Source organism: Ovis aries, chromosome 11 (genome assembly GCF_016772045.2).
Source record: "Ovis aries strain OAR_USU_Benz2616 breed Rambouillet chromosome 11, ARS-UI_Ramb_v3.0, whole genome shotgun sequence".
NCBI lineage: Eukaryota > Metazoa > Chordata > Mammalia > Artiodactyla > Bovidae > Ovis > Ovis aries.
This window is the reverse complement of record NC_056064.1, coordinates 54,728,566-54,756,032: the sequence shown is the minus strand read 5'-3', so window position 1 is coordinate 54,756,032 and position 27,467 is coordinate 54,728,566. Positions and strand designations below refer to the sequence as shown.

Sequence of the window (27,467 nt, the reverse complement as noted above, 5' to 3'; positions counted from 1 at the left end):
GGCCGATGAGATAGGACCAGGGGGACAGTGATGCTCTCAGCAACTGAAGCTTATTCTCCCATACCAGAGTCCCCCAGGAAATGGGTACCGCTTTCAGTGTTGACCTTCCAGATACAGAAAACCTGCATCGACACTTATACTAGACATGATTTTCACTACTTTTCAAAGTCAAATTTTTAGTTTGAACTGGTAAAATCGAAAGCCTCCATGTTCACTCCCTACCTCCCTCCAAAATAAAAGCAGTGTTTCTTGGAAATGGAGCTAAACGAGTCTGTAACCTCCATGAGGGTTAACCACCCAAGGATTTTTGCTCACTATTATATTCCCAGAGCCTGACACACAACAGGCCTTCAGATGGGTTGTTGAGACATTATTCAACACTGCAGGGGGCACAGGTTCAATCCCTGGTTGGGGAACTAAGATCTCACCTGCCGCAAGGAGTGGCCAAAGAATAGGGAAAAATTCTTTGCAGTCTCTTGTGCACATAAACTCCTACATTAGAAGACATAAAGCCAGGCCACGGAGTCATAGCTGAAGCTTTCGGATTGAGTGTTGGCGGTACTGCAGGGTGAGATGTGTGGGCTGAATTGACTCTAAGCTCAGAACCTTCCAGAAGAATATGGCTGCTGCTACACTAGCTGAGGCCAGAACATCACCTCTCTGGGCTCTCATGTTTCCATTCTCCCGACCCTGAGCCTTGCTATCATGACAGGCACACACCAGGACTCACCAAATGCCAATGCAAAGGGCTTATTCTAATATACTCCAAATCTAATCCCAGGAAATGTACACTTAAGTGCTTCTGTTAAATAAGTACATTTAAAAATCTCTTAGAGACACAGAGAACACTCACAGGAGGTATAAATGGAATTTGGGGTTGAAAAGGACCTTGGCTTTCAATTCCAAACCTCCCCTTCGACAGCTGATGAGAGAGACCCGGGAAGGGTCATTGGCCCAACCTCCAGGACAAAACCAGTCTGCTGAGTAACAGCAGTCCATGGCACTTCCTCTACAACCAGGGAAATTATTTCACAATTAAGTTCTTTTCTCAAGATCCTCCTACTTGGACTCTTAACAGAAGGCAACTTTTTTGTGTGCTTGAGAAAGGGAATGTGCTCAAGTCTCCATGGTGGGCTGGGGAACTTTCCTAGCTGTTAGGAAAGGGAGAAAAATGTCCAGGAAACTTCCCCGCAGAGAAATGCAATGGTACAAGTAAGTGAATCGGCGTTTATTATCTCTCAGGAACCAATGGAACAAATGAGTGACTGCAGTTCATTTCCGGGCAGACACTGCTCCCTCCTATTTCATTCAGTTCTGACTTGGATCAGACTAGAAAAAGTCTACCTGACAAATAAGATATCAACTATAACAGAATTAGGACTGTGTCATTTTAAATGTTGGCAGAAAAATGAAGTGCAGTCCTAAGTAACGCAACCAACCTAAGTGTCACCTAGCACACAGGGAAAAAGTTCGGTTTAGGTCTATTAGAATAACAACTACTTAGGTTTCAAATACAGAACCTTCAAATATTCAGATATGAATATTCAAACATTCAAATATCACTTATTATTCAACAAGAATTTAACTTCAGGGAACGTGAGGGGAAGGGGATGGAATGTGCAGAGGGGCACGTCTGTCCAGGGCTGGGGCCAGCCATGGACCTGGGCCGCCTGCATTCAAGGCACTGGCTTCTGCAGCGTCTGGACAGAAGGCAGGAGAGTGGGGAGCGCTGCAGCGAAGACACTAACAACACAGCAAATTCCTTTATTTGCAATTTAAGAGCAGCGTGGGGATCCAGAGATAGGCGTGACTTGCTAATGTGAAGCCCTCCCTAGGAGCACTACCACCAATGCTTCCTTGTTCACTGGCTGTTGGCAAGCAGGTTCTTAAAGAAAAATAGGATTCCCTAGAAAAGACCTGGGGAAAGCTGACTGGCGAGACGACAAGCGGAATAGGAACGGTGCTCAGCTTCCCTAACCGGGTTCAACGTTAACACGGACGTGTCCCTGCGGTGGAAACAACTGAACGAAAGTTAGCGAGTCAGGATTTCACCTGCCTTTCACTCTCTTTCAACATCAGCAAGATTTTCAGATCCTGTTCAGGAAGGCATCTAACTTTAAGAGACAGGATGGCGACAGCAGACAGCTGAGGCCACGCCCCCACGACCCCTGCTGTCCCCTGGACTATCTTATCTTAATGCCTCCTACCCACCAAGCTTGGCAAGAGAAACCATGTGCCTCCCTTGAAAGGAAACCCCGTGTACATTATTGATGGCACTGCTCTTCACATGTTTTCCTTAGGAGCTCTAGGGCCAAGGCAGCCGCGAAAGCTAGTCGTCCACCGTGATGTTCCGGAAGAGGTACGCCATGGACTCCCCGTTGTGGATTCTCCGGATTGCTTCAGAAAGAATCAGACTGATGTCCACAGTCTTTATCTTGGGACACTGCAGCTTCTGCACCTCGTGAGGAACAGTATTCGTCACCACCACCTGGTTGACGCAGTAACAGAAAATAAACACGTCACTGATGTTGTGTGGCCTGATGTGGTCACTTGGAAACGTGTATCTGACATTTGGTACCCACAGACCAAGTTTCAAAACCTTACTTTACGGGGTGTGTTTATACAAACAAAACCAACACTACACAAGGGAAGGTATTCAAAAGAGAAACTTATGGAGGTCTTGGTCTATGTATGCAGAAATGATAGGGTGAGACTCAGCTCTGCAAGAAACCTTCCTATTAGAGAAGAGTTTAGGTATTGAGAGACATGCTACTTTAGAATCAAATTATACTGAAGTACAGAGAGCAAGTGTTTATGAAAATAGACATATATTCCTAACCGGGCATGCATGCGTGCCAAGTCACTTTAGTCATGTTCGACTCTTTGCAACCCTATAGACTGTAGCCCACCAGGCTCCTCTGTTCATGGGGTTCTCCAGGCAAGAATACTGGAGTGGTTGCCCTGCCCTCCTCCAGGGGATCTTCCCGACCCAGGGAGGGAACCTGTGTCTCCTGCGGCTCCTGCACTACAGGTGTGTTCTTTATACCGCTGAGCTCCAGGCAAGCCCATATTTCTAACTGTAAATCTGACATCTGCCCAGACAGACTGCTAGCCACCCAAAACGTGCTTTCAGTCCTTTGGAGAGGGAGGAAGTGACACGGACTGAGCCACTGAACTATTCCCAGAAGACAGCAGCAAACCACGACTCAGGAGCAGACAGACCTCTACGCTGGACTGAGTGACGCTCCCTGAATGGCTCACCCAGGATGGCTCCCTTACACAGGAATAACGTTAGCTCTTTCCATATAATATCAAGATTTAAAACCTCCAAGAGAGTAGACAGACCTCGTCGATGGAAGACTCCTCGATCAGACGGGGGGCCTCTGCGGACAGGATGCCGTGGGTGGCCATGACGTAGATCCTGTAAGCGCCTCTCTCCTTCAGAATCTCCGCAGCCGCCACGAAGCTCTCCACGTCGTCGATGATGTCATCCTGCGGAGAGACCCGCACTCGGGCTCGAGGAGGTCCCTCCACCCCTGTCTGTAAACACATGCCTCTCTGTGCTTCGCTTCCGAGGGTGTCCAGTGGAAGAACAGAGCCATCGCCCGGGTCAAAGACAGGACTGAACAGCCCTCGGCAGCGGCAACAGAGCCACGCAAACTGAACTTCTGAGGAGAGTGCGGCAAAGCCTTACAATCCCACGTGACATCCCGGCTTCAGCTCAGGAGATCTCCCAAGACTCCTCTCCCAATTTCACACTTCTGATGAAAACCGCACAGCCAGTGTCCCATTTACTGTTTGCCCAAGAGGAAGTTAACTGATGGCAACAGAGCAATGAAGTGAGCCATAGTAAAGGTCGGACCCCGTGGCCCAGCAGAAGCAGCTGAGAGCTGGGAGCACAGGCACTGTGCTGCAGTAACAAAGGAGACACACGTTCCCAATGGTGGAAATGGAGGCCCGTCTAGCTCACTCCACGGCCCACAGATTTCAGGGCGAGGAGTAGGGTCAGCTGCTTTCACAGAACCCAGAGCCCTGAAGACAAAGGTTATTTGTGGAACTGAGTTTACTTACAGGTGCTGCCACTGTGCTCATTTTACATGTGTAAGTTGTAATAATAATCCCTGTTCATCTGGTTTAAAGGTTTCTGCTACTTGCGCTAGGGAGGGTTCAAGACTAGACGGATCCATTTAAATGTACCATCACCACTGGACACCCATCCCAAGGTGGACACCTACTAAAAGTGATGTGATCTCTGCACAGCAGGGGGACGGTGACCTACCACTATGATCGCGATGCGTCCTCCCACATCTCCAACTACCGTTATGGGCGGCTTCTCCTTGGCCATCATCACTAGGAAAGCAAAACAAATCACAAGACCCCGGTCATCCAAGGGTCACTAGGTGAATGACGTCATCGCATCACATTCCCTGGAACGGGTGGCAGAGCCCAGACAGACAATTTAAAAATGTGTGGATTTTCCTTAATCAACCTGGGGCCTCCCAGAGATGGGTTATCTGGAGGAGCACCGTCCAGCAGCAAGGAAGCCGAGTTTAAATGTTCCATACCCACATCACAAAGCAAAAAGAAACAGGTGAAATTCACAGATTTTTCCTTTACTCAGTATACCTAACATATTATCATTTTGACACATACGCGATATGCACCTTTATTACAGACATTTTACTTTTTTTTTTTTTCATCACTGTCTTCCTATTTGGTGTGCCTTCTCCACACGTGGTGATTCTCAGTTGGGACCAACGGCATTTCAAGGGCTCAGCAGCCCCGTGTGCCCAAGACCCAGACCACCCTGGGTGCACGGGGACCTCCGGATGGAGGGTGGAGGAGCAGAGCTAGAAAGATCTCACCCGCACAGAGAAGGAGCCCCACCGCAATGCCACTCAGAACAGAAACACTCCAGTAGACAAACATAAATAAATGCCGCTAAGTAGAAAGTAAACAGGGAAATGCTGCCAAAGAGCTGGCTTGATTTCATTTTCTTCCAAGGTGACCTTACTGGGACAAAGAATGTAACCTCACAATCAGATAACTAAACCACTGACATAATCAGTTTCCTGAAAATTAGGAAGCTGAAGACAATAATCACAAGTCCATCATCTTTTTCTGATTTAACTGGTCCTTAAAGCTGAGACTTCTTATCTGCTACAAAATTTACATGTGAAAAAGGCCCATCCCCAATACAAAGCCAACTACAGGATGCAAAAGGGACAGAGGAATTCTCCCTGAAAAGGGGGTTAAGTAAACTGAGCATGCGGTGTGCTTCAGTCCTGTCCAACTCTTTGTGACCCCATGGACTACAGCCCGCCAGGCTCCTCTATCCACGGGGAGATCCTCCAGGCAAGAATACTGGAGGGGTTGCCATGCCATCCTCCAGAGGATCTCCCTAACCCAGAGACTGAACCCGCGTCTCCTGAGGCTCCTGCACTGCCGGCAGATTCTTTACTGCTGAGCCACCAGGGAAGCCCCAGTAAACTGAGCGGGCATTAGTATTTCAGAATAGACATTTTGCTTTTTTTGGAAAGCTGTTTTTTTTCCAGCCACTCTGCATGGCATGCAGGATCTTAGTTCCCCAATCTGTGCCCCCTGCACTGGGAATGTGGAGTCTTAACCACTGGACCACAGGGGAAGTCTTGGGAAGCTTAATTCTGAAGTATCTACTGTAGGAGTAGTGAGGGAAGGGGAAGAGGCTAAATTCAGGGTAATTCTACAGGTTAGTAATTAGCAGGCCATCCACCAGAGCTGACTCCTCTTGACAGGTGCTATAAACCTGGAAGAACAGGTGTCCGTCTGCGTATACCAGCACATCAGCCAGGCTGAAATCCAACACTATGTTACTGGCAAACTTCAACAGACATTTCCTGATTTCCCATTCCGGAAACAAGGGCAATTTCCTGAATTTGGGCAGTCACAAAGGCTCTGCGTAGAAGCATTACCTAAAAGAGGAGGAAGTAAACAACCAACACCAGAAAAGCCTTCCTCAAATCCTGTCTGTAAATTAAACCACAGGGGTAGGTACTTATGCTGACCTCCCCACTTCTTAAAGTGATGTGGTCCCTTCTCGACCATTTTTCTCTGTAAAAAAAGAAAAAGACTGCAAGCTGGTATCTCCTGTCAGACCGCAACAGAAACTCAGCTCTAGTCTGATTCTCCTGTTGACTCTTTGGTGAGCCTGCTGCTGCTACTGCTGCTACCTTTCCCCCCCAAAATTCTGTCAGTTTGAAATGAAAAACAGGCATGGCTAGGGTCAAGGCTTAAAAAAGAAAAAGACTAAGAAAACAAAAGCTTCACTCCTGGTACGCTCAGTGCCTGCTCAAAACTGGCGTTGGGAGCAGCACAAACTCAACACGCAATTTGGTTGCGACTAAAAAAAGAGACAGAGTCTTCCTTGGTGGCTCAGATGGTAAAGCATCTGTCTGCAATGCGGGAGACCCGGGTTCGATCCCTGGGTTGGGAAGATCTCCTGGAGAAGGAAACAGCAACCCACTCCAGTACTCTTGCCTGGAGAATCCCACGGACGGATGAGCCTGGTAGGCTACAGTCCATGGGGTCGAAAAGAGTCGGACAGGACTGAGTGACTTCACTTTACTTTAAAAAAAGAGACAGACTTCATTAGAGCATCAAGAGAACAGGCCCTCACAGGACCTCCCTGGGGGCGCAGTGGGTTAAGAATCTGCCTGCCAATGCCGGGGACATGGGCTTGATTCCTGATCTGGGAAGATCTCACGTGCTACGGAGCAGCTAAGCCCGTGCTCCGCAACAAGAGAAGCCACCACAAGAAGTTCAAGCACCCAAACTAGAGAGTAGCCCCTGCTCGTCACAAGGAGAGAAAAGCCCGCGCAGCAACAAAGACCCAGCACAGCCAAAAATAAGTCAACAAATGAAATCACTAAAAACAAAAAAAAAAACAGGTATCAGGTCAAAAGAGCTACATCACTAAAATAGATGCTAGTTACCTGATCACGAAAGCCTGATATTTGACAAATGTTTGCCATCTTGTGTGCAAGTGTGCTAAGTCGCTTCAGTCACATCTGACACTTTGCGACCCTACAGACTGTAGCCCACAAGGCTCTTCTGTCCACTGGATTCTCCAGCCAAGAATACTGGAGTTGCCACGCCCTCCTCCAAGGGATCTTCCCGACCCAGGGATCCAACCCGTGTCTCATCTGTCTCCTGCACTGGCAGGCGGGTATATACCAGCAGTGCCACCTGGGAAGCGCCATCACCCATCTTACCAAAATACAAACGCTTAAGATTTCACACCACTACACATACCACTTTTTACTAAAGCCAAAATGATTTCATACTCTCGGAAAGCCAAGCGCTACCCAGATCAGCTCTGCTGTCCTCAATGCCTATAAATTCGTGTAACGAAGTATTTCACAAAAGATGAAATCACTGTAATACCATTCAATTATTTTAAAATGCCAAGATAGCATGTCACTTATAAATAGAATCGAAAAAAGCACACAGATGAACTTATTTATAAAACAAAACAAACTCACAGACTTAGGAAACAGATTTATGGTTACCAAAGGGGAGAGGTGTGAAGGGGGATAAATTAGGAGTTTGGGATTAACAGATATGTTATCTATACACTACTGTATTTAAAATAGTCAGCAAGGACTATATAGCAGAGGGGACTCTACTCAATACTCTGTAATAACGTATAGGGAAAAGAATCTGAAAAATAGATACATGTTGGGCTTCCCTGGCGGCGCAGAGGTTAAAGCGTCTGCCTGCAATGTGGGAGACCTGAATTCTATCCCTAGGTCGGGAAGATCCCCTGGAGAAGGAAATGGCAACCCACTCCAGTATTCTTGCCTGGAGAATCCCATGGACGGAGAAGCTTGGTGGGCTACAGTCCACGGGTCGCAAAGAGTCGGACACGACTGAGCGACTTCACTCCACACACACACATATATATATACACATATACATATATATATGTATAATACGTGAAATAGATATAATAGTAAATGTATAACTAAACTAGGCTTCCCTGGTAGCTCAGTGGTTAAGAATCCACCTGCCAATTCAGGAGATGCAGGTTCAATCCCTGGATCAGGAAGATGCCCTGGAGAAGGAAATGGCAACCCACTCCAGTATTCTTGCCTGGGAAATCCCATGGACAGAGGAGTCTGGTGGGCTACAGTCCATATAGTCACAAAAGTCAGACACACAACTTAGCAACTAAACAGCAACAACCACAAATAACTAAACCACTTTGCTGTACACTCAAAAATTAACATGGTACTGTAAATCAACTGTACTCCAATATAAAATAATTTTTAAATCATATTAATACTAAAAAAATAAATAAAGTTTAAAACTTGTAATAATACTAAAAAAAGAAATAAAATTTCAAACTTGAAAAACAGAAAATACCAGAATAGATCCATGTAGGAATGAACTCCTAGCCACTCATACTATTCAAAACTGTCTTCAGTTTACAAACAGAAAAAAGACATGACTGATCTTACACGGCAATTCCAGCCCTGGGTGGACAGTCGCGTTCTTGACCATCGGCGGGGAATGGCGGCCGTCATCCATGTCCATCTCCGCACACTGGGCCTCCCCGTGGATGACTGCCAGGCCCAGACGCAGCCTCTCCGCGTACGACTGGGCCCTGAGAGGAAGCCAATGGAAGAGGGTGAGTCGCATGGGAAGGAAGACCCAGGTGCAGCTTTTTCATCACTTCATTAACCACAGAATGAAAATACCAGTCCACCTTTTAGGGACACACAAAGTAACTGTTTCTACAAGTCAGAATGTGAGGCTCAGGCCAGAATGCAAATGTCTCAAGAGGCACCCTAGGGGGGAAGTGGGCTGGCATCTGATTCTGGTCATGTTGGTTCTACTCTTTGCCCAACAGCCGCACATTCACCTTTAGTTGCTTTTGGCTTTGTTTTTTCTCTATTTTTTGGCCACTTTTCATGCCAGGATATTAGTTCCCCAGCCAGGGAGGGAAGCTGAGACCCCGGCAGTGGAAACTCAGTGTTTGAACCACTGGACTGCCAGGGAAGTCACTCATCTTCAGAATTCTGCTCAAAAAGGTCTCAAAAACCACTGTCTGAAAGGCGCTTGTGGCATTCTTGTTTTCCTTTTGCTGAGAACTTGAAGGAAGAACTTCATTTTCTCCCAAGGGAAAACTGAGTGATTCCAAGAACCACTCATGTTATTTGGAGACTAGAGGTAAAGCTGTGGTTTGGAGTATGACAATGACTTGGGGGAAAGCTGGACTTGTGAACTTTCAGAGGCTGTTATTAGGACAGACCCCAGATACTAACACAGCCCATTCTGACTTCAGAAGCACCCGAAAGGGATGAGTGTATCTGGCTTATTTACCTTTTTGCAGCATCAGGCGACTTAGCTACAATGACTGCATTTCTGTAATTTGGAATCTAGATTTGGAGGAAAAATAAGAAAATACTGAAAAGGTATTAAAAAATAAATAAATAAAAATACTTGGGTGCTGGCACTACATCTTTTTTCCTCTTATAAAAATGATCCATATTAGCAAATAAGTATGCTAGAATCTCATTCACACAGTTACCATTTTTTAATCCCTATCAGTTAGCATCATGGCCAAAGTAGGCTACATCAAGAAGATAAAAAATAATTCTTAAAACCTTCATTTTAGAAAACATAAGCAAATGGCTAAAGACACTTAAAAGGAAATCTGTCTTTAATGTCTTCAAAAAATAAAAGATCCTCTGTGCCTCAACGCTAACCCTGGCTGGCTGCCTCAGGCATTAAGACTTCAGCAAGAGATCATGTGATCACCCTTTGCGCCTTCCAACATGGAAACCTGGTACCAGAGAAGAACTACATGGGGTCTCTTTTGAGGACAAGGGGGTATTTGCTGGTGCTCCTCACTTCTTCCTGGATATACTGAAGCAGGAAAGGTGAGGCTCTAAGGTTGTCCACGGGAAAGCTGAAAAAGCCTTGTATTTCCTTTTGATGAAGATCCATAGTGATAATGTGAGTTAAACCTGAAATTTTAAAACACAAAATTACAAAGTTCACCCCTACAAATTGACAGCTACAGTGGACACAAACTAGATGCCCAATACCTGCCTCCTCACGGAAGACTGAAGGCAGGGGCTACTGTGAACAAGTGCGCCGGTTCTATACCTTATTGGCAACCTTAACGAAACTTAGTAAAGACAATGGTAAGCCTGATGTAAAGGAGCCTATAACCTTCCAAGTGGATTAGAAAACTAAACCTAGAAAAAACAGTGCTCTCTTCTACTCTAACCATTAGCTTGGGCCTGAAAACCAGGAAAAGAAAAATCAGGCAGAAGCAAAAATATGAATAGGGCATTAAATACTGGAGCAAAAATAGATGTAAAAAACAAGTAAGGCCTTGATTAAAGAATCTAGGAAGAAATGTTGAAGGGGTGTAGGTAAATGCAGAAGGAGCAGGAAAGCAAAAGCAAAGTAATATATATACTAGAAAGAAAGAAACCACAAAACACAAGGATAAGACACTGAAGAGTCCAGAAAAATCTGTGTTATGTCCTACGAGAACGGGTTAGGAAGTACGCTTACAGAAAAACAGTGAAAACATACTCTTTTAATCAACAGCGCTAAACAAAAGAAAACGTACATTCATGGCAAGCGGCCAAGCTCACTGAAAAACTTCCAGAGCAAAATTTCTGGTTTCTTTGGAAAGAACCAGAATTACTTGTTCTTTCCAAAAACATTACACATTTTTAAAGAATGGAATTCAAGTATGTTTTCTGAGGACTCAGATCTATATTTGAGTTTTTAAATAAACATGAAGCAAATAAAATCCCAACAATTGAAAGGCTGTTACATTGAACAGAAAGTAGGTCACTACAAAAACATACGATGAAAATGCCCTGCTATGATCTGCTGTACAGAAAGACAATCAGGGAGGAAGAAGAGAGTACAAGCTGAAGAAATGGTAAAAGAAAACCCCAGCTTTACTACTATGTATGCACAGAATTGCGTGCTCAGTTGCATTTGACTCTTGTGACCCCATGGACTGTAGCCCGCCAGGCTCCTCTGTTCATAGGATTATTCCAGCACGAATCCTGGAGTGGGCTGCCATTTCGTCTTCTAACAGACTTTCCCAACCCAGGGATCAGACTGAACCCACGTCTCCTGTGGCTCCTGCGGCTCTTGCATTGGCAGAGGGGAATTCTTTATCACTGATCCCCCTGGTAGCTAAGGTTTAAACAAAATCTAGACCTGAAGCTCAAAAGATCACAGCTGAATGCCAAGACTGTCAGCCAAAATTTCAATGATGATAAGATGAACAGGACGCAGAATGAGGAAAAAGTCCAAGTTGAGAGAAAAGAATCCTGAAGCCAGCAAGGTCACTCTGAAGCGGGACAAAGAGGAAAAAAAATGTACACCTAAGCTCACGATCCCTAACCAGAATTATGCAAAAGCAAGCAAGACAAAGAAACTACCCAACAACACTCAGAGAAATAGGTATCCACCAACCACCTATGGCTGTGGGGTGTGGACTACTCTGGCCTGGGGAGGGTCCTAACCGCCTGTGTAGGGCCCTGGGCGTGGGCCGCACTCACCCGCTTTTGCCAGCATGGACGCCAGGAGCTTGCACACAATGGAGCCCCTCTTCCGCATCTTGCTCTGCTTGCTGTAGGGGAAGTAGGGGATGACACCAATGATGTTCCTGGCACAGGCGGTCTTCAGCGCATATGCCATGATCAGCAACTCCATCACGGCCGTGTTCACGTCTCTGAAACAGGTGAGATTTGTCCTTTGGGATTATTAATGTCATTTATTAACCCCTGGCAAGGATCTCAATCCCAGCAACCTGACCTGGGTTGCCAAGATGGGTGTTAATGTGAATCATCTCAGTAGCTTAGGATGGCACCTCCTGAATAGAGGGAGAAGCTGGTTCGCTTTTCTTTTGAGCTGCGTGAACTCTAGTTTGCATCTGAGGTTACTGACATTCACAGCACCATCATCCACACTCATCTCTGCCTGGATCTTGTCAGTGACACGGTCATGGGAGTGGCAGGTGAAGCAGATGCTGACTGCTGATGACCAGAGTTAACCCACACCTGCTGGTACCATGCCCAGGATCTGAACTCGGGCCAGGGTGCTGGCACCTCTTTTTCCTGGGAACACCAGGGAAAATCCACCAGGCCTTCTATTTAGCTGAAATAGTTTGTTTGTTTGTTTTCTTTTTGGGGTGAAGAGAAGGGTGAGCGGGGCAGGAAGGTCTTGGGTGTTAATTTCCCCAAATCTCCCCCACTCCTTCTTTCCCTGAGATACAGACTCACGTGCGTGCTCAGTCGCTCAGTTGTGTCAGACCCTTTGCCTACCAGGCAGAGGGTATGGACATAGCCTACCAGGCTACTCTGTCCATGGGATTCCCCAGGCAAGAATCCCCAATCAGGTTGCCATGTCCTTCTCCACAGGAATCTTCCTGACCCAGGAATTGAACCCAACTCTCCTGTGGATCCTGCACTGGCAGGCAGATTCTTTTACCACTGAGCCTCCTGCGATACAAAGATTACCCAGACAAAGAAGGAAATGTGAATCTGAAAGGTATTCAAAGGAAAGGCTATTTCCAAATTTTAATGAATGTTGAGTGCCACCCTTTGCCAAGACTGATCAAGTATAAGGTAAGGCTCTGCTCTTAAAGGGCCTTGAAATCCTTCAGGATGACCTTCCAAAGTTCACCCCCCTCTCGAGCCTCCTCCCAGCTCTTCTTGGGATTGTCCAAGTGTCCTCAAACACCCTTTCTTTTGCATTAGGAGTGTATTTCCCTTGCCTTTCCAAGATAAAGAAGATCATTTCCCATGTCCAAGTTCCCACCCAAGTGAGGAACAGGCTCTTCAGATTATACTTTACAAAAAAAAAAAAAGTTTTATTTATTTATGTTAATTTTTGGCCATACCCTGTGGTATGTGGGATCTCAGTTACCTGACCAGGGACCGAACCTGCACCCCTGATTTGGAAGACGGAGTCTTAACCCCTGGATCACCAGGGAAATCCCTGGATTATTTATTCAGTTCTTGAATCACCTGATCAAAATGGAAAGGCCTGCCATCAACACAGCAGAAACTTAATAATAGCACCTGGGAGTTAACGATACAAAGACACCCTTTCACTCTGACACCATCTCTGCGCCCACGCTCACTGGGGGGGCTTCCTACCTCCCCTTTGTAGTCTGGACTTTTCACGACTACTTCAAGCTTCAGTCACAAGCTTCTGTGTTTATTTCTCCCACAGGGTAGGCAGAGTTGATTCTGGGCTCAACTTCAAGATGCAACTGTCAACTGAGACATTCCTTTTGGATTGCTAACAGGTTACATATTTTCCAGTTATCATTTCCTTCCTCTGAAATAAACTGAAGTCTTCTTCTCCCTCATATTCCCAAGTTAATAACATCCCACGTCTGGCATCAAAAGGTCAGAAGACACACAACCTTTTGGTATAATTGTGACAATACACTTATCAAATACTTTCAAGGTTAGTAGGTTGGTGCAAAAGTAATTGCAGTTTTGCACTGTTGAACTTCACTGTTTTGGAATACTTCCTTAAATAAATGTGGTTATATTATACATCATTTTAATGCACATTTCTCACTTTATGTTTTTTTGCTAATAACATATTACTGTGTATTTTATATTTATTTTAAACTAGGGAAATGACAACGTTAGACAAAAAGCAAGTTCCTGCGATTTTCTTATTCAAGTTCAAAATGCGTTATAAAGCAGTGGAGACAACTAGCAATATCAACAATGCATTTGGCCCTGGAACTGGCTAACAACGTACAGGGCAGTGGTGGTTCAGAAGTTCTGCAAAGGAGACGAGACCCTTGAGGACAAGGAGCGCGGTGGCTGGCCATCGGAAGTTGACAACAACCAACCGAGAGCATCATCGAAGCTGATCCTTACAAGAAGTTGCCAAAGAACTCGACAATGACCATTCTATGATCAAACAGCCTTTGAAGCAAACTGAAAAGGTGAAAAAGCTCAATAAGTACATGCCTCATGAGCTGACCAACAACAAAAAAACTGTCATTTTGAAATGTCTTCTCTTATTCTGTGCAGCAATAATGAACCATCTCTCGATTGGATTGATTGGGACATGCAATGAAAAGTATGTTTTATACAACAACCAGCAACAACCAGCTCAGTGGCTGGGCCAAGAAGCTCCAAAGCATCTCCCGAAGCCAAACTTGCACCAAAACAATGTCATAGTCACTGTTTGGGGGTCTGCTGCCAGTCTGATCCACTACAGCTTTGTGAATCCTGGCGAAACATTACACGTGAAAAGTATGCTCAGCAAACCGATGAGATGCATCGAAAACTGCAACGCCTGCAGCTGGGGCTACAGAAAGGACCCATTTCTTCTCTACGACAACACCTAACCGTACATTGTACAACCAACGCTTCAGAAGTTGAATGAATTGGGCTACAAAGTTTTGCTTCGTCCACCATATTCACCTGACCTCTCGACAACCAACAACCACTTCTTTAATCATCCTGACAACTTTCTGCAGGGAAAGTTTCCACGACCAGCAGAAGGCAGAAAATGCTTTCCAAGAGTTTGTAGAATCCCAAAGCACCGATTTTTACACTACAGGAATATACCAACTTATTCCTGGCAACTTATTCTTCTGACAAAAATGTGTTGATTTTAATGGTTCCTATTTTGATTAATAAAGATGTGTTTGAACCCAGTTATAATGATTTAAAATTCATGGTCTGAAATTGCAATTACATTTGTATCAACCTAACACTTAGGAATTCATAATATTCGGTCAGTTTTCCACACTCTTCAACAATTTTCATCCTGCATCATCCATTTACCAAATAATTACTGAGCACCTTGCATCAGGTACTGTGTTAGGTGGGGAGGTAACATGGTAAAAGAGGCTGACCTCATCTTGTTGAGGGTGGGGGAGTCCTCTGGCTCTCCCCCACCATCACCCTTGGAATAATCTGTCCCTAGAAGGAGCACACTAACTCACCTGAGAACGTCCCCTTCCCCTTCTGATCCTTCAGCCCAGAGAAGAGAGCTCCCAGTCCACAACAGATCATCTCAATGGATGCCCGTGGGCTCTGGGGATTCAGATGAAGCCAGCACGGCACTCAGGATAGAACATAGGTAACTCAGGAGTTCGTCTGTAAACATCAGGCATCATATACCCTCTATCAAAAGCCTCTTCCACATACAGACTGCTTGCTGACGTTAGATAAGCTTTCTTAACCTTCCACTGGTGTGGTGCAGTGTGTGGCATTAAAAAAGCTTCACTGGATGTGGTGGTTTCTTATACCAGATCCCAATGCCAACAATACGTGGAGAGTTGAAGTTAATTAAACAGATCCTGGAAGGATATCTATCTGGGTCATGGGTTTTCAGCTGTCTTTGTGACAGCATTTACAATACACAACCATCCACCACAAGGTTTAGGCACCACTTAAGGGAGGGCTGGATGGTAAGACATTGAGTGTAACAAGAGGAACAAAAGTTTTGGAGAAGCCTTGATTTCAGAGTAACTTTCTTTCCACTAATTACTAAATCTCTCCCATGAGGTTTTTATTTTTTTTTTACTTTTTCCGTTTCCTAATGACCTACGCGCCAGGGGATTCAACATTCTCTACATCAAGGCTAAGGAAAGCCTCCCATGACCTACTCCCTTTCGGTCAGGAAGGCGACAAAAGGGCCTTTGTCACAGGGGGTTTACCCATTCTCTGAGGGACGCCGGACAAACTGGATCCCAGGCAGTACTGTGTGAGTTAGCAGGGCCAAGAGAAACTGGCTGGCAGCTTCTGCTTTGTTTATCTGTTCCCAGCACATTCTGGCTAGTGCCTGTAATCTCTAAGCAGAACAATCTTAATTGTTTACCAACTCTTTTTCTCTTCCCTAAGACTATCACATCTATTAGCCTTGGCTCTTACTGCTCTCTCATTTTCAATGGGCAAAAAGTGAGTGCAACGTAAGGACACCGTCTATACCTATCAGTTAAAACTGCAAAAACAGACCAGCAACACAGATGGAAGTACTGAGAACAGGGTCAGGGAGCAGGATGTACGCTGCCTCCACCTCCAACAATTAATCACTTGCAGCAAGTAAGCTGTCGTGGTCTTATGTGCTCAGTGGTAAAGAATCCACCTGCCGATCCAGGGGACATGGGTTCAATTCCTGAGTGGGGAAGATCCCCTGGAGGAGATGGCAATTCATTCCAGTATTCTTGCCTGGGAAATTCCACAGAGTCCGTGGGGCCGCAAAGAGATGGACATGACTTAGCGACTAAACACCAACAGTTATATCAACAAACTAGAATGTGTGACATAAAACACGAAAACTTGTCCTTCAAACAACACTTTCTAAAGCTTACCATCTAGTTCACTTGGTTCCAGTGCTCAGTTTACCCGGGAACTCCCTGAGTACCTCCCTGTGACAGTGTGATTTATGGTAAGGAATACCTATTTGGTTGCCATTTCAGGCTCCATCTGGAATCCCTTGGAATTTCCTAAGCTTTGAGACAAGTAAAGGTGTCTTTAGCTATGTTAATGAGGTGACTTTTGGACTGCACCTGAAGGAGACTGGTTGCCTGGGAAACAGACCACGTGTTAGAGAAGTTGAACTTTCAGTCCTACCCCATGATGTCTGGATTCAATCAATCACCAAAGGCTAACGATTTAATAGATCATACCTCTGTAATGAAGGCTCCGTAAAAACCCAAAAAGGAGGGGGTTCAGAGAACTTCCGGGTTGGAGAGCTGGGGAGAGAGCAGGCAAACGCCCCAGACCCCTTCCTGCATGCCTTGCCCAGGACACCTCTTGACTTCCACCAGAGTCAAGCCCTGAGGGGAATTCAGGATGGAGAAAAACAAGTAGCTCTCTAGGCTTTGGGTAACAGGCCCTAGATAAAAAGATGCATACCTAAGGGCTAATTTCAATGACCCCAAATCCTTGTCTTCCCAAGTACAGAAAAGCACTAAAGTCACTGTGATGTCTCTGCTTCCTGATCAGTGATAATCTTCTGATGTTTCACCTACCCTCTTCCCCCTGCTCCACCCCGCCCCCAACCTGGAAAAAAACTCACACATATCCTGGTTCCTCTCTTACCTCATCAGAGTGGTTCCTTAGTATCATCTCTGAGACTGGCTCCAAGGCTATAGTCCTGAGTAAGGTCCTCAAATAAAACTTAACTTGCAACTTTTAAGCTGTGCATTTTGCACCGATTGGCAATCTATATAACCACGTGTGGCAGATAGGACTAAAAAACTAAATTCCCCACTAAATTAACTAAATTTTGTTGTCATTCAAATGTTCTATAGTTAGGCAACAGAATGTTGTTTTACACTGTTTATTGGGACAAACCCAATAACTCTTCATGGGATACACACACACATATTCTCTTTGTCTTTTCTCCAAATTTCCTCTCCCATCCCCATCATCCTGAAAGATACAGGAACTGTCCGGTGAAGGTGTTTTTGCTTTGATACCACCAAACTGAACCCCAGGGAAGACAACTGTGGCTTCTAAAATAATCTCAAAACAAGTACACACAGGGAACAGCACCATCTTCAGGACGGGGTTCTGGTTTCTAAAAGCATCACGCGTATCTGTGTTGCTGCTTCAAAGAGAAGCCTTTCCACATGGTGAGTATGTAAAATTACTGTCATATTATCCTTTAAGAGTCACTCTCCCCACTGTAACTAAGCATGAGTAGAAAAAACACAAACAAAAAAACAACAAATATTTCCCAATAAGCTATTAACCAACATGTTTTTCCACGTTCATTTTGTCCTTCCCCTGGAAAACACGTCCACTTCTATAAAGGTCAGTCTATAGTACTGCCCCAACTTCACCCTGGATTGCATGTCTTAATATTTCTACTGCCTTCTTGGTTACCATGAGGTATGGAAACCAATAATTAGATAAAGCACAACTTCCTGCCACCAAGGAAACGAACTGCCTACCCTGAGGGGCACTCAACAAAATCAATTGCCCAAAGTGTCAACATCTTCCAAAAGTGTCAAAAGTTCTGAAAGTCAAGGAAAGACTAAGGGACAGTTCCAGACTGTCTACAAGATACATGACAAGTAAGTGCAGCCTGAGCTTGAGCCCAGGGGGACAGCACACAACTGGGGATGGTGTCTGAGCCTTAGGTAATAATGACATAGAGGTCTCAGTATCCTGATTTTGATGGCAGCACTGTGGCTGTATAGGAGAATGCCCTCGTTGGGGACTAACTTGTGGTCCGGTGGTTAAGCTTTCACTGCCATGGGCCCAGGTTTGATCCCTGGTCAGGGAGCTGAGATCCCACAGACCATGTGATGCAGGAAAAAAAAAAAGGGGGGAGAGAGAAAGCAAGCTCTCCTTTGTAGGAATCACACACTGTGTGATTTGTGGGGCGGGGATATGAGACTGGCAAGCTTGTCTAAAGCGGCTGTACTGCACAGGCAAGTTTTCTCTAAGTCTATGACTGTTTCAAAATCTGAATCTTTAAAAGATGAGGTGGCTCTTTCTGTGTTGATATGATACATGGCTTTATTTGTTTAAGTTCAGCAATGTGCAACAGCATTTTTTTTTTTTTTCTTTTTGGCCATATCACCAGGCTTGTAGGATCTTGGTTCCCCAACCAGGGGTTAAACCCATACCCCCCCGCAGTAGAAGGGTACAGTGCTCACCACTGGACCACTAGGGAACTCCTTCTACGCAAAAAATTAAGAAAAACATACATGCAACTGCTTGAACACACAGAGTCTCTGAAAGGATGCCTAGGAACCTGGTGACACCTGCCACATCCAGGGAGGGAATCGGAGGGGCTGAGGGCAGAGGCAGGCCTCGTTACACACCCTTTTGAAATCTGAACCATGCAGAGAAATTAAAATGGCTTTTATTTTGGTTTTGAGGATCGCCTGAATGATGGAGCCTAAATTTGTACATATCCAACAGACAGGAACAAACACCTGCTTAAACTAGTTATCTCAGAAGACTAGCGGGGTGGATGAGGGCTGGGGAATTCTTATTTTCTGATACATGTTTCTATAAAGCTTGTGTTTTTAGAGATGAATATTACTTCTATAATCAGAAAAAAATATTAAAAATGAAATACTGAGTAGCTACCAGTTATCAGTGTACAAGGAAACTCTTTATACTAGGGTTCAGATCACTCTCTCCATGACCCTGTGGTCCTCAGCTTCCTTCAGGCCCAACTTTCTCAATCCCTTCAGAGGGGACTGTAAGAAAAAGGTTTTTTCCTTCTCTGTACATTCACAACACTGAATACTGCTGGTCACCAAATGTGTAGGGGTTTTCCCATAGATACGTAATTCTCAGAATCTTGGGGACATCACCTGGGTGTCCTTAAGGGCCCAGTCCCATGAGACCGCCCATCCTCACTTCAAATATGGGCAAGTCTAGGCTGTCACCTGTCTCTAACCAACCTGCTATAAATTGAGAGGTTCCTAGGACCCACTCCTCAGCTCTGATTAGCTTGCTAGAGCAAATTAATAATAATAATAATAAAAGAACTCAGGGAATTCCCTGGAGGCCCAGCGGTTAGGCCTTGGTACTTCCACTGCAGGGAGGCACGGGTTCGATCCCTGGTCGGGGAACGAAGATCCTGCATGCTGTATGGGAGAAGGGTGCAGAGCATCCCCACCCTTTCTGTGTGCACCCACCTCCCAGCACCCTCGTCTTCACCAACCCAGGCCTTCTGGGGGTTTTATGGAGGCTTCATGATACCGGCCTAAGTGGTCAAATCACTGGCCACTGGAGATGGATTCAACTCCTCCCCAGAGGTCATGGGGGCTAGCTTGAAGGTACCCACCCTCTCATCACAAGGTTGATGCCCCTAGGAACCAGCCCCCATCCTGGGTTTATCCAGGGGATTTCCAAAACTCCCTGCATTAACATAATTCAGGAGTAACTAAAGGGGGCTTGTTCTGAATAACGGAGATACTTTGACTGCTTTTCTTAAGGAGGAAGTTCCAACAGTTTTAGGAGCTCTGTGCCAGGACAGGAAGACCAAATCCATATTTCTTATTATAAATCTCAGAATCACAGAGGCCAAACAAGAGCGGCCATGTAGGACTGACACACGAGGATTAAAGCGATGCGTGTACTGCGCCTGTGTGCCGCGGCACCCAGTGCCCTGCTTGGGCACAATCTCAAGAACTGAACTGATCAAGACGTGAAGCTCTGGATTTTTCAAAGACGCCTACCCCATTCCCAGTGAGGAGCTGAGAGGAGACAAGCCCACGGGGGAAGTTCACACTCAGGCATGCCAGGATTCTCCCAGGGCCTGTCCTCCTGCCTGGAGAGCAGCAGTAGATGGTATCTGCAACAGAGATGGTCGGGGGTACCAGCCACTGTGCAAAATTAAATGCAGTGCAAAAACGGGCCTCAGTGGATATGAACCAGAGCAGCTATGCACTGCATTTAACAACAACAAAGGCTTTCAGTAGAGCGGAACAGACAGACCCTGGCAAATGCAGGGAGGATATTTTGTCCTTGAGGAGCTTCAAGCTTGGAAAAGATGATCAAGTAAACACACAGCAGTTAAGTACAGTGTGACAAGCATGGAAAGAATTCCAGAAGACCCAATATGTGTGTCTGTATACATGCAAACACATACATACATATCGTATTTTAGAAAGCATTTAACATACAAACACATTTACAATTTAGAGAAAACTGACATTCACATGAAGAGACAGCAAGGTACATCACTAAGATTTTTAGAGGAAAAGGGATAAAGTCGTGCTCTTACCTGGGTATTGTCTGTATAATGAAAATATCTTGGCCACGAACAGATTCTTGTATTTCAACTCTTGTTTCTGAAAAATAAAAATGTTCTATAGTTTTAAGGAAAAGTACTTCATGCTGTAAGAATGTTGTAAGAATGCTGTAAGAATTGGGCAGCAATTGGAGGGAGTAAAGGGGAATCTAAACAGCAACTCACTGGAAAAGACTCTGATGCTGGGAAAGATTGAAGGCAGGAAGAGGGCACCACAGGGATGAGATGGCTGGATGGCATCACCGACTAGGTGGACATGAGATTGAGCAAGCTCCAGGAGTTAGTGATGGACAGGGAAGCCTGGTGTGCTGCAGTCCATGGGGTCACAAAAAGTCAGACACGACTGAGCGACTGAACTGAACTGAAATCAACACTTCATTTAGTGCACCAAAATAAATTCTTAATAGATCTGGGAATGACATGTACTGGGAAAAAAAAAAGTCAAGCTCAGGGGAAAATAAGCCAAAAATAGACTAGAAGGCAAAAGCAATAATCAGGTCTATGTAAAATCTCAGGGTCCAGAAAAGAAAATCCATCACTAAATAAACACAAGATGCTCAGGGAAAAGTATTCAGCAATTAAGGTGGCCAAAGGTTAATATCCGTATTGTTCTTTTACCAAGGCCGTGGCCTCCTCTGTGTCAGGCCCTGAGCTGGGGTCCCAAAGAGGAGGACTGGACCAAGGGGACAAATCCTGACCCGGGAGAGACAATGCAATGCCAAAGACTGGCAAACGCTCCAGGCCAACGTGCAGGAGAAAGCCCAGCCATGAGAAAGGAGAAAAGGCCTGGGAACGATGGCCTCACCACAGGCTGGACCATGCAGTGGGAACGCAAGTGTGGAACAGCGGGGGCAGGGGTGTCACTGTGCATCTGGAGACAGCCTGAAAGAGAAGGACACAGAGAGGAGGGCAGGGAGCCAACCGTGACCAGACTTCCCAAGAGTCTGGACTCTATTCCAAAGTAGACAGGAGAACCACTGGAGGCTTCATGTGATCACTGGCTACTGTGTAAAGAAAATGGTGGCAAAGCAGGAGTGGCTACTTGGAGAGAGCCACTCCAAGACGTTTTTTAAGGAGCCTAGGCAAGTGACAGACAGTGCGCTGGACCAGAGCAGCAGGAGTGGAGGTGGTGAGAGAAGCAGGCAGATTCCAAACGGATTCCTGATCAGAGCACACGAGACATGCTGATGGGTGTGATCAAAGATGAAGCAGGTGAGATGCGCAGAAACTAGGTCCCAAAGGGCCCCAACATGATTGCTAAGGAGACTGAACTCTAGCCTATAAAATGCGAAACAGAGGTAAGTAAAAAACGTTTGCATTGTGGAAATAACCTGTTGGAGGGGAGCAGAACAAACTAAAGGCTGAAAACGCAAGTAAGAAGACCTGTTAAGAAGCTACTTTGACGAGAAAGAGAGAGGAGGCCTAGAACAGTGATGGGAAGATGGAGAAAAAGGCCCTCCCTAAACCTCCCTCCTTTCCTCAAATGGTTCATTTATGAGACCCCCAAATGCCATCACAATGAACCAAATCTGTTACTGTTAAATAAGTTATCTCACCTATATGCACTCACCTTCACTGGAAGTCACACTTCCAATGAAGGGGACTGGGGTTCAATCCCCAGTCGGGGAACTAAGATTCCCACATGCTGCACAACTCAGTCAAAAAATAAACAAATTAACTGAAAAAGAAGAATGAAGGCTCTTTTTAGAAAAACTCCAGTTCACAGGCATGTGTTTAACAACAGCAAAATAAGCATCTCCTGACTTGCCCTGGCAAGAAAGCTTCTGAAGTCATCAAGTTAACAGCTATTGAGTGTGGAAGCTGGATTAAGGGTTTCTGGGGGTTAATTATATAACACAGATGTAACTTGTACACACTCCAGAACGTATGCTTTACATTACTACCCAATATTTTGCTTTTCTAGCTCCCCAAACATCAGTTTCATCTTAATTATCTCCTGAGCAAACACAGAAACATGAATCCAAGGCTTTCAACTTTGCAAAAATAATTCCCAGCTGGGGGTTTATTCCTGGAACACGGCTATCAACAAAGAGCCTTCAAGCAGTATTATTTCATGTTCCAGCTCTCCCTGGAAACTCAGGCAGGGGATTTCCCTGGAGGTCCAGGATGCTTCCACTGCAGGAGGTGCGGGTTCCATCCCTGGGCTGGGAATTAAAGAGCCCCACATCCTACTCCTGGTTCGGAACAAAAAACTTAGGTGGCAACAAAAGAGTGGTGAGCTTTGACAAGACTTGAGAGAAAAGATGAGAGATAAAACTAACTCCAAGAGGTTTTTAAAGTAAGTCATTACCAGTCTAGTACAGATGGCTCTTAACACCATTTGATGACTTAGTGAGACAGATAAACATAGAATGTATGTATCAAATACAGCAAAATAAGGAAGAAAAATCTCCTCCCATTGCTTTTTTCATTCTAAAATGACAAGATATTTGTATTACCTTGGAACAACAGGAAAGAAGACTTAAGGAGAAAACAAGAAGTCAAGGTTTGCTGCTGCTGCTGCTAAGTCACTTCAGTTGTGTCCGACTCTGTGTGACCCCACAGACGGCAGCCCACCAGGCTCCCCCATCCCTGGGATTCTCCAGGCAAGAACACTGGAGTGGGTTGCCATTTCCTTCCCCAAAGCATGAAAGTGAAAAGTGAAAGTGAAGTTGCTCAGTCGTGTCTGAATCTTAGCGACCCCATGGACTGCAGCCCACCAGGCTCCTCCGTCCATGGGATTTTCCAGGCAAGAGTACTGGAGTGGGGTGCCATCGCCTTCGCCAGTCAAGGTTTAGAAGTACTGAAAACCTTCCAACCCTATTATTAAAGAGCAACGGACTTCTGTGTTAAAGATGAGTAACACTAGCCTTTTAAAAACATGCCAGTCAATTAAACAGAGCCTGAAGGACAAAGAACGTTTAAGTTTAACTCACCTCCATTGGTCTCTTGATAAACCACAGACTTCCCCAATTCAGCACCAAGACGCCTAAAGGGAGAAAAAAAGCAATTAAGGCCCTTTTAGAAGCACACAGTCCTAACTACTGGACCATCAGAGAAGTCACAAGTCCAGTGAAGGGGACTGGGGTTCAATCCCCGGTCAGGGAACGAAGATCCCACATGCTGCGTAACTCAGCCAAACAATAAACAGATTAATTGAAAAAGAAGAATGAAGGCTCTTTTTAGAAAAACTCCAGTTCACAGGCATGTGTTTAACAAAAAGACTACAATAATTACATCAGCTGCTGCTGCTGCTAAGTTACTTCAGTCGTGTCCAACTCTGTGCGACCCTATAGATGGCAGCCCACTAGGCTCCCCCGTCCCTGGGATTCTCCAGGCAAGAACACTGGAGTGGGTTGCCATTTCCTTCTCCAATACATGAAAGTGAAAAGTGAAAGTGACGTTGCTCAGTCATATCCAACTCTTAGAGACCCCATGGACTGCAGCCTACCAGGCTTCTCTGTCCATGGGATTTTCCAGACAAGGGTACTGAAGTGGGGTGCCATCGCCTTCTCCGACTACATCAGCATTCTCTTACCAAAAAAAAAAATTTAGAAAATTTAACTCATTAAGAACTAAAAATCCGCTGTCATTCCATGAGCAGCTTCCAGCGCTCACCATTCTGTAACACACCGCTTTACTGGGAAAAGCCCACAACCAAAGTTTAACATCTAGTTCCATCATTTTTCGAATAATAATTGTCTTGCAAAATCGATGCCAACAAATACGTGGTTAGCAGCAATAATTCCAAAAACACAAGCCATAGGTAAATGCCTCAGTGGTCAAAAGCATCAGACTTCCATGTCATTAACCAAACGCAGTATGAATCTTGTTTGGATCCTGATTAGAACAAACCAAGTGGAAAACTCATTTCCGAGACAAACTAGGAAATATGCTTTCCTTGTGGCTCAGATAGTAAAGAACCTGCCTATAATGCAGGAGACCCAGGTTCAGGCCCTGGGTTGGGAAGATCCCCTGGAAAAGGAAACAGCAGCTCACTCCAGTATTCTTGTCCCCATGGACTGGTGGGCTATGGTCTGTGGGGTCGCAAAGATTCATGACTGAGTGACTAACACACACAGTGAAATACCTTAGGACTAGACAAGAGAGTAGACAAAGGAATTCATGATGGGTTTTTGTTTGTTTTCAGTTCTTATCGGTCAGTATTACCATTCTTATGAGTGAAATAAGGGCTGTTGATAATGGTTGTTATGTTCTGCAATCTGTTCAAAAACACTCCAGCCAAGTATACAACAGAACATTATTCGGTCTTAAAAAGAAATGAATTCTGGTCCATGCTACAATACAGATGCTGTGCCGTGTGCTCAGTCGCTCAGTCGTGTCTGACTCTTTGCGACCCCCTGGATGGCAGCCCGGCTAGGCTCCTCTGCCCATAGGGATTCTCCAGGCAAGAATACTGGAGTAGGTTGCCATGCCCTCCTGCAGGGGATCTTCCCAACCCAGGGACCAAACTCAGGTCTCCCACATTGTGGACAGATTCTTTACCACTGAGCCACCAGGGAAGCTCACATTATTGATAAACCTCGACTGAAAAAAAAGAAAACAAACCAGACTCTAAGTAAAAAAGTCAGACACAAAAATACAAATATTGTATGAGTCCATGTATAGGAGGACCTTAGAATGGGAACATTCACAGCTACAGAAAATAGAACAGAGGTTACCAGGGACTGGGATGGGTGGATAAAGGGGAGTTAGTACTTAAGGAGTACAGAGTTCCTGTTTGAAATGACTAAAAAGATCTAGAAATGAACAGTGCTGATAATCACACAACACTGTGAATGTACTTAGTGCCAGTGAATTGCACACTTAAAAATGGTCAAAACTTAAAAATTTTCTGGAACAATTTTTTCAAGAACCAAATACAAGACCAAGGCAAAACCACGGACTATTTAATTCTGCCCTCCCCGCTCTGGTTTCTCTCAGCAAGGCCACTGTGGTAAATCTGACCCAAAATAAACAAACACAAGCTTTATATTTAAAATTAGTGTTTTAGTTGGCCTCAAAAAGAAAGACAAATAATCAGCGGTCAGGAATGGAAGCCAGGTAGTAGACTGCAAAAGGACTGTTTGTTTTTTTTACACTCTTCTAATCTCATTTAAAGCTAACTAAAAAGAACACAGGCATTACTGAGGTAATATGACTAAAGTTTCCCCTTTCTTCTACATCTTTCATCTAGAATTTTAAAATATATTCATGCCATGATTTATAAACTCTGAAAACCCCACAGAATTCTAATAAGTTGTTTAAAACGTGAAAATGACTTTACAAGTTAAAAAACAAGCTTATTTTTTAAACAACTTTATTTGCAAAGGGCTCAGAAGGTTCTTTCTCTACAATAGGCTCTGAAACTCTCTACAAGAGCCAACTAGAAAAGAGGCCATTTAGCAAGCATGTATTATTCAGAGGGCCACTATGAACCTCTGCTCTGCTAGACGCTTGAATGCATGAACCATTATCTGGTTCATGTTCACAATGTTCTGGGTCCAGTAGAAGGAACTGTCTCTATCTTACCAATGAAGTTCAGGAAAATCAAGTCCCTTGCCCAGGGGCAAGACGGCCAAGGTCCTAAGACTCCAAAAGGCCACTTGAGGCTGGAGGCTTCCTTAGGTGAACAGGTGAAAGAGCAAAGACTTAAGACTGATCGAACCTAACTGACTTACAGACTACGGTTAGACCTGTCGTTTCAATCATCAGCTGCGATAAATCTGCTCCCCTGGGGTTGCCTTGTTCTCACGGCCCTCCCCTACACGTCTGCTTCAGTCCGTGCATCTTGGGCCTCTCGGGTCTTTCACTTGCAAGGCCGCCCCCTGCCACCCCCATCTACTGCACCCGATGTTGTAACTACGTGCCGGCCTCCGTCTCCCGGGGTGGGGAGACTTGGGAACCGCAGCGATCAGATCCAGAGGTCAACTCCAACCGTGGGAAAAGCAGCCAAACCCAGAGCCGCCCCCGCTCCCACAAAGCTCTAATCTGGGGGGGGGTCCACCGCCTGGGAGGTGGGAGTGGGGAGCCGAAAGCAGGGAGGGCGCTCCAAGGACCCGAGGGGTGGGCTGGGGGAGAAGTCAGTTAAGAGTCAACCAGCCCAACGTGTTTTCAGCTGCAGAGTTGGGGTGGGGGGTGAGGGTGGGGGCGGCACGGTGAAGGGACCAAATCACCCCTGACCCCAGTCGGGGGATGCGGAGGGGAAGAGTAGCAAGGACGGTCTCCCGGAAAGGAAGGGGCCCCTGGGACATCCGCGTCCCCCGCCCCTTACTCGGTGATGCGCTTGGCCAGCTCGGTGCAGGCGGCCGTGGAGTTGGCAGAGAAGACTCGGTAGCCGTTGCGGGCGGCGTTCATGGCGGGGCGGGCGGCGGGGCAGGCTCGCGGGGCGCGGAAAGCGGAGGACACGGAGAGCGGGGGCAGCAGCAGCAGCTTCCTAGGCATCGTCCGGCCCGGGGGCGCGGTTACAGCCGGCCCGCGCGGGGCTGCACCGAGGAGCGGTTCTGACGGAGGCGGCCGCGAGGCCAGCGCAGCGAAGGCGCCGAGAAAACGGCACGGGGGGCGGGGGACGGGGAGAGTCTCGAGACCGCCAGCCTCCTCGTACCAAAGGCCACTCGCTGAGGAATCAGGCGCGACGAGAGAGCGAAGCAACCTGCGCCGCCGATCACCTCAAAGAT

The 27,467-nt window shown here is 45.8% G+C and overlaps 1 protein-coding gene and 1 long non-coding RNA gene across 4 annotated transcripts; one reads left to right on the top strand and one right to left on the bottom strand.

The window, feature by feature from the left end:
• Positions 1 to 1,213: 1,213 nt before the first annotated feature.
• PRPSAP1 (phosphoribosyl pyrophosphate synthetase associated protein 1) lies at positions 1,214 to 27,467 on the bottom strand. 3 transcript variants are annotated; one of them, XM_060394996.1, is made up of 12 exons: positions 27,065 to 27,198; positions 23,727 to 23,779; positions 22,361 to 22,468; positions 20,764 to 20,830; positions 20,216 to 20,331; positions 11,580 to 11,752; positions 9,895 to 10,010; positions 9,364 to 9,419; positions 8,499 to 8,644; positions 4,280 to 4,350; positions 3,346 to 3,492; positions 1,214 to 2,488 (listed from the first exon to the last, which is right to left on the bottom strand). In XM_060394996.1, exons 5-12 carry the CDS (start codon positions 20,218 to 20,220, stop codon positions 2,330 to 2,332), a joined length of 873 nt encoding a protein of 290 aa, XP_060250979.1. In that variant the 5' UTR covers positions 20,221 to 20,331; positions 20,764 to 20,830; positions 22,361 to 22,468; positions 23,727 to 23,779; positions 27,065 to 27,198; the 3' UTR covers positions 1,214 to 2,329. The 3 variants fall into 3 exon arrangements, with proteins under 3 accessions (XP_060250979.1, XP_060250980.1, XP_027829921.1); XM_060394997.1 differs by lacking the exon at positions 20,216 to 20,331; XM_027974120.3 differs by lacking the exons at positions 20,216 to 20,331; positions 22,361 to 22,468 and having other exon boundaries at positions 27,065 to 27,467.
• On the top strand, positions 10,634 to 18,781 carry LOC132657365 (uncharacterized). The gene is made up of 2 exons (XR_009595396.1): positions 10,634 to 13,333; positions 13,672 to 18,781. It is a non-coding gene; the product is annotated as an uncharacterized LOC132657365 (long non-coding RNA).

Excerpts from the sequence above, each read along its gene's own strand:
- PRPSAP1 (XM_027974120.3), bottom strand. The coding sequence starts at position 27,234 with ATGCCTAGGAAGCTGCTGCTGCTGCCCCCGCTCTCCGTGTCCTCCGCT. Across the intron at positions 11,753-20,763 it reads ATTATACAGACAATACCCAG|AGACGTGAACACGGCCGTGA; the intron begins GTAAGAGCACGA and ends CACCTGTTTCAG. Across the intron at positions 9,420-9,894 it reads TTCAGTATATCCAGGAAGAA|ATTCCAAATTACAGAAATGC; the intron begins GTGAGGAGCACC and ends CTCCAAATCTAG.